The sequence below is a fragment of the Magnolia sinica genome, chromosome 5, assembly GCF_029962835.1.
Source record: "Magnolia sinica isolate HGM2019 chromosome 5, MsV1, whole genome shotgun sequence".
In the NCBI taxonomy this organism is placed as follows: domain Eukaryota; kingdom Viridiplantae; phylum Streptophyta; class Magnoliopsida; order Magnoliales; family Magnoliaceae; genus Magnolia; species Magnolia sinica.
In genome coordinates this window covers 63,595,776-63,602,848 of record NC_080577.1, presented here as the reverse complement: position 1 = coordinate 63,602,848, position 7,073 = coordinate 63,595,776, and the positions used below count along the sequence as shown (strand labels likewise).

Here is a 7,073-nt window from a genome sequence, read left to right as displayed (position 1 = left end):
TCAAAGTGGATCCCACCACATGTGGCCCTTTAATCACAAAATAAAAATAAATGCAAATGTGGGTCCAAGATCACCCACCGCCTTTTTCTTGCTCCCTTGGCTTCCTTTGCTCCTTAGCTTCGATCCTAATGGAAGAGATGAAGTTTTGATGGTTGAGATGGGAGATGAGAGGGTTAGGAAGTGGACCACACTAAAGCTCCTTCATGAGAGCTAGGAAAGCTTGGACGTGTGGTGTTTTTAGTTGCTTGGAAATGAGCTTGAGAAATGAAAGAGAGAGGGTTGTAAAGAGAGAGAGGGAGAGATGTGTGACGGATGTGTGAGTGATGGGTGTGTAAGAGATTTGTTGACTTTGGGGTAGATTGTGTAAGAAGGGGGTATAGGCTTGTGTAAGAACTTTTGACTTTAGGGGTTACTTGGGGATGGGTGTGAGGTGATGTGTACTTGACCCTTGATGGGATTGATTGATTGATGGATGTGACGTTCGGTAGAGATTCTCTTGAGTTTTACAACGCGTGGCGTTTTCCTCGAACCGAATGCGGGCCCACATCTCCTGGCCTTGGTATCGCCTCGGTGCGCGAGACTCGGCATCGGAACCGCGCCGATGGCGCAGTCACTAGGGTACAAGTCTCGGGTTGAGCCGACTCTGGTTGACGGCATGCGTCTCAGGGTCACGCCCAAACGTCGGATAAAGGTCGAAGGTTGCCAAAATTTGACCGAAAAAATCACGGAAGCCTACGGAACGGTATGGACTAAGATACGGGTCTTATAGTTGAGGTACTGTTTGTTAAGGCATGTTATGTACTCTTTCAGCAAAAATAGCCATCATCTGATTTAAGCTCTCAGTCTAACTAGCTATCCACATGTTAAAAGTTTCGACGTGAATTTGAGATTGCTTTGTAATATGTTGAATCTCCATTTGCATATCGCGTAGCCTAGTCGACATTATCTTAAGTGGATCAGCTTGAGATGATGGTGTCGTGTCCTGATTTGGAAGGTTGGGTATTGGGTTTGGCAATAACTCAGGTGTTGGTTGCAGTTGCATCTCCTCCTCTGGTGCAGTATGTTTACTAATAGCAGAAATATTACAAGTACCTCTTTGGCTCATGCTTTCACAAGATTATTGCACTGATATGTATACTTAAACTCTTGAGTCCTATCAAGCGTGCTAAAAATTGTTGGCACTCAGTTTATTTTGATCACGTGGGATGTGTGTAAGCATGCTAGAACCAATTATACAACTCGATTCAAATCAAACAACTTCACCCCAAGTGCCGAGATAGGCAGATACGTCGAATGCAATCATTTATGACTGAGACTTGAGAAGATTAGTTGATTATTCAGCCACTTGCAAGATAGTTATAGGATAATCAGGCCATTGTCGCAGGGTAGAGTTCTTCCTCCAAAGATGGGTTGCACTTTGCCTTTCGTAAGAAATAACTTTTATAAGTGGAAACAATCAAACAAAAAGAAAATTCTTATGGTCGATCATATAGAGCAACAATAAGATGCCTTTTTAAAAGATGAAGTGATTATATTGATACTGGAAATAGTCTAACACAAAAGTATAGACTTGGATTACAGCTAAAGATTACCCCTACTAAATTATGACTAAATATTACCGCTATTCATAAGCTAGGGCTAATATATGATAAGGAAAGATAATTTGATTTGTTTGATTGATTTGGCATGAAATGATTTACTTTGTTGAATTTTTTCGCTATTTATAGATTTTTGTCGTGGCTTCTCTTTAGGTGCTTTTGTTTCTTGATTTGGTTGGTTATTGTTGCTTAATGGTTGTCATATTGGTCTTTTAGATTTTTTTCTTCTCTCGACATGTGTAATTTCTCGGTTGTTTTTCTAATCAAATACTTTCCGCCTATTAAACTTTTCAGTAGTGTCTCAAATCAGCTGATATGTATCATCAGCTTTGAGCCAACGGCACTCCTGAAAAAAAAAAAAAAAATTTACTTCAAATTTCATATCCTTAAAGATATTTCCTAAGCTATATATTTTCATACAATGACATGTCATTTTTTAATTGGTTATTTCAAGAACAAAAAAAAAAAAAGGTACAACATAGACAATCATTTGAACAGTTTCAAGACAAGTGAATAGCAATCTATGCCGTTCAAAATTAGGTGGGCAAATTGATCCTTCCATCAATAAAAGTATGATCACTACTTAATCTGTTTTTTAATTATCATTTTTAGATAAAAGCAGAATAATGGTTGTGACTTGAATGCGACGGAAAGTTGTAAGGGAAAGATATCAGGGCAAAATAATTTATGGACGGTTATATCAATACATGCTTAAATAAAACCAGGTGGAGTTTCCTAAAAATCCATATCTATTAACAATAGCTATGAGTCGTGGAAGGTTTCAATTACTCCTTTATCTCTGCACGTGCCGCCCATGCGGCGGAAGATTTAGAGGGAGGTTTTTTCATTATGTGACGGGAGACCATTGGTCCTATCTAACGGACGTGGAAAGCGAGAGGGGAGCGGATCAAACCGTCCGTCTATTTGCGAGGCCCGTCTTGAACGAGAGAAAATGAGCGGAGGACCCCACGACACGAACGGCATCTGTCCAACTCCAGCAGGATCCACGCGTCAGTTATGGGGAGAAGCTACCAATGATGAAGTCAGATAGAGAGAGAGAGAGGCTAATGGATGATTAAAAAGGCAATGTAAACGGCTCCTTGTACGATAAAAGATGGATTTCTAATTTCCAAGGGGTCATGGATTGAGTGGAATTGAACCCGTATGTCCCCGAATTGGCATTGAGAGGGTTTGAGAGAGCAAAGCAAGGGAAGAAGAGGGGCTTTTCCTCTCTAAATTTAGGGCTTTTTCGTTTCTTTTCTTTTCTTTTCTTTTATTTTTCTTTTCCTTTTCTTTTATTTTTCTTTTTCCCCTTTCTTTAAAAAAAAATATTATTATTATTATTTATTAATAATTCATTCTGACCGTTCTTTAATGTTTATTTTTAGTAAGGGGTTTTAAAAAACAAATGAAACAAAACCCCAAACCCAAGCCATAGATCGACGATTTTGCGCGAGATTTCTTAGGAGTTGGTCGACGCACCCCTTTAGCCGATTCGGTGGGCGATCTGATTTTTAGATTCGTAGTGGGCGATCTGATTTTTAGATTCGTAGTTTAAAAAAAAAAAAAAAAAACAAAGAAAGAAAGAAAGAAAAGAAAAGAAATTGGCGAAAGGGATCGGTGTCGTTTTCATTTATTTCATTTTCTTGCTTTTCATGATGCCTGAAGGAGGGAGTGGAGGGTATTATAATTCCAAGAAAACAGACGATATCTGTGAAGATGTTTGCGGCCAGGTTCTCTCTATCCATCCATCTATCTATATAGATGGATCTGCTCTTTTTTGCTTACATTATTTGATTATCCGTTAATGGATAATGAGCTTATTATCTCTCTGTTGCCTATGCATTTTATATGACCATTTGCATCTGAACCCATTTGATTATGTTTAGTTTCTTCTTCTTTTTTTTTCTTTTCTTCTTTTTTTTAAAAAAAACTCCTTAATTCGTTGTATTTGTTTGATGAGATTTTCCTTTTCTCTTAGCATTTTTCGTGTATTCTAGGAATGTTTATGTTTTGGGGATTTCAATCACAAAGTTGCTGGTTTGGGTTTGGGTATTTGGCATTCTGGCTGTTTGTAGGAATGAAAAAAGATAAAAGGAAATTAGTTTTGCAGCAAATTTGATTAGTCAGAAGGATGAAAACTGATGAAATGTATTTATTTATTTATTATTATTATTATTTTTTTTTTTTTTTAAGAACCTGAACAATACACCAAAGCCCCAGGACTGATGGAATGTGTCTTGCACCCTTAAACGAGTGGGGATCATGACATTTTCCTTTTCTTTTTAGAGATTTCTGTAGTTTTAGTTCATGCGATATTCTCGGGATATTCCTTTCTATTTATTTATTTTGATTTCCAGAGAGTTGTTTTAATTCAAGAGCAATGCTGTTGTGAAACATTTCCATGAAGTGTTTTTGAGACAAACGTGTGGCAACCATGTCTGGTGATACGGACAATGGATCTGGTGGGCTGCTACATTGATATCACATTGGCCAAAAGTTGTGGCAATTGATCACCCATCTAATTGCCATGGATTTTTCATATTGGACATGAACTTTTTCTCATTTGACCCACTTTTTGTTGGCCATCCATTCACCTCCAGTGAACTGATGGCTACCTTAGTCCAGTTGCCTTGTTTTTTTGGACCATGGGACATCCACAGAAAGCCAATCAAAGGTCTTGATCACTGCACATGAGTGGCATGTGTATGGTGAAGATTTTTGTGAGCATTTGTTTTTTGGACCATTGGCCATCCATATGAAGCAAATCATAGGTTTTGATCACTGTGCATGAGTGGCATGCGTATGGTAAAGCTGTTGTGGTGAGCACTTCATTGAACTCCATGAAGTGCCTTCATAGCATCATTCCTGTTATTTAATGTCCTTGTATGGAGATAGTTGATGTCAAGTTTTGAATATCTGCTTATATCTCTCTGACATATAAAATACATGGTTGTAATTTCTAGGAGGCAACACGAGCTGCTTCGAGCATGTCGAGATTGCGATGCATACTCCGAGGCATGGATTTCAAAGCGTACATTCTTCTGTTTGTTATTGTTCCCATGTGCAGTCTAGGTATTTATATGCATGGGCAGAAGATAACTTATTTTCTACGTCCGATATGGGAATCCCCTCCAAAACCATTCCACAATATCCCACACTATTATCATGAGAATGTGTCCATGGAGAACCTCTGCCGGCTTCATGGATGGGGAATCCGAGAGAGCCCGAGGCGTGTTTTTGACGCGGTGTTGTTCAGTAATGAATTGGACATTCTTGCCATCCGATGGAATGAACTTTACCCTTATATCACACAGTTTGTTCTCCTTGAATCAAATTCAACGTTTACTGGCTTGCCCAAGCCGCTCGTCTTTGCTAGCCACCGAGATGATTTCAAATTTGTAGAGTCCCGGCTGACTTACGGAACTATTGCTGGAGGATTTAGGAAAGGCGAGAACCCGTTTGTTGAAGAGGCTTATCAGAGAGTAGCACTCGATCAGCTTCTCAGCATAGCAGGCATAAGCGATGATGACTTGTTGATAATGTCTGATGTTGATGAGATCCCGAGCGCCCACACAATCGACCTCTTGAGGTGGTGCAATGACATCCCTCCAATTCTTCATCTTCGGCTTCGTAACTATTTATATTCTTTTGAGTTTCTAGTGGACAATAAGAGCTGGAGAGCTTCAGTCCATAGGTATCAGACTGGTAAGACTAGATATGCACATTATCGTCAAACAGATGACATCTTATCAGATTCGGGATGGCACTGCAGCTTTTGCTTCCGGTATATCAGTGAGTTGATATTTAAAATGAAAGCGTATAGTCACAATGATCGGGTAAGGTTCTCTCATTACCTCAACCCTTCAAGGGTCCAGGATGTGATCTGTCGTGGAGCAGACTTGTTTGACATGCTGCCTGAGGAGTACACATTCAAGGATATCATTGGGAAGTTGGGACCGATACCTCGTTCATATTCAGCAGTTCATCTTCCAGCATATCTTCTTCAAAATGCCGAAAAGTACAGATTTCTCTTGCCTGGGAACTGTGTCAGAGAACGTGGCTGAGTTCCATTGGTCGGTCTTGATGTTTATGTTGTTATGGTCAGTGCTGCGTGAATGAAGCCTGGGGAAGGGTTCATTGGAAGATTGATAACTGTTGTACTCATTATGGATATCAACTAAATTTAGACCATTCTTTGGAGAAGCGTTTGCAAGAATTGATGATTTTCTTTGTTTTTGGATTCCAAGGCTAAATTCTGTACAAAGGCTTTTTATTGTTGGGTTTCAACTGCAACACTTCCATTCGCCCAAGGTGCTCACAGAGGGACAAGAACCGCATTGGAAAGTTTTTTATTTTTAATTTTATATGTTGTTGGTATGGCACAATCTCCTGCTAGCTGTTGAATGCAAATCGAGTGATGTCCTGGAGGTCATCTGTTTCTGGGAATTTTGTTTCTCTTTGTTTCTTTGTTTCCACGGCTAAATTATTCATATATTCTTAACAACTTGTGTAGGTATTTCTTTCGACTTTTCGATTGTAACATCTGATTTCTTTCAACTCTATTTGCTGAATTCTGATTCTATTCTTTTAGGTTGTACTGTTGCATGCCTTTCCACATTATATTATCTCTTGTCAGCAGTCTATAGAACATAGAGATTGGAAGAACCCTAAAAGTTTGTTAAGTTCTTAGAAGCTAAACTCTTCTGTTTCTAATTGGTCACAGTTCTTTGTGTTATCAGTCTACTTTTTCCATCATCAAATCAAATAATAAAGTTTATCATCATCATAACCTTGTACCATCTTATTTTACTCTATCTTATTTTTTGAATGATATAGCCTTGCCCCTTCTATTTGCGGTGGGAATTATGAAACAGGAAGTCAGTTACTTGCTTGGTTAAGGTTTGATGACCTACCTGACATCAAGCCCCCTCCTTTACTCAGGCTGGTGGCCAGATGGTGTAATCTCTACCATGCTGAACTTATCAGTTTCAGTTTATATTTTCTAGCATGTGTAGTTTGTTCAGATTCAGCATCTTAACAAAACAAGTCAAAAAACACCCATGTCTTTACCTAAGTTTTAGATTGTTGGCATCCCTGTTTGTGACCTCTGCTGATGCATGCAATTCTTTCTGTGTGCAAGATATGAAATGGGTATTGTCTTACATTTGGGACCATCCTTTTGAAGATTATGCCATGTGTTTTCACTGAATTCAGTGTTGGCGTTGAACATGGTAGCCTTTTTTCCTTTTGCCTACAGAATACAAATAGCTTGTATCTGGAGCCCTTGTTGTTTGTTGGTATATGGGTCTGTGTTCTCGTGCATGAATTTTACTTGATGCAGTGGCCGCATCTTCGACCCTTATCTGAAATTTTATGTGGACATTCTTTTTACTGTTTTAAATGCCACGGAAAGGCAAATTATATTGAAGTTCTTTTGAGTGTTCTAACATTGCTCAGAGAAGCCGCATAATG

General features: G+C 38.9%; 1 protein-coding gene across 1 annotated transcript; it reads left to right on the top strand.

The window, feature by feature from the left end:
- Positions 1–3,129: 3,129 nt before the first annotated feature.
- Positions 3,130–6,191, top strand: LOC131246089 (uncharacterized). The gene is made up of 2 exons (XM_058245957.1): positions 3,130–3,331; positions 4,565–6,191. Exons 1-2 carry the CDS (start codon positions 3,254–3,256, stop codon positions 5,663–5,665), a joined length of 1,179 nt encoding a protein of 392 aa, XP_058101940.1. The 5' UTR covers positions 3,130–3,253; the 3' UTR covers positions 5,666–6,191.
- Positions 6,192–7,073: the final 882 nt, after the last annotated feature.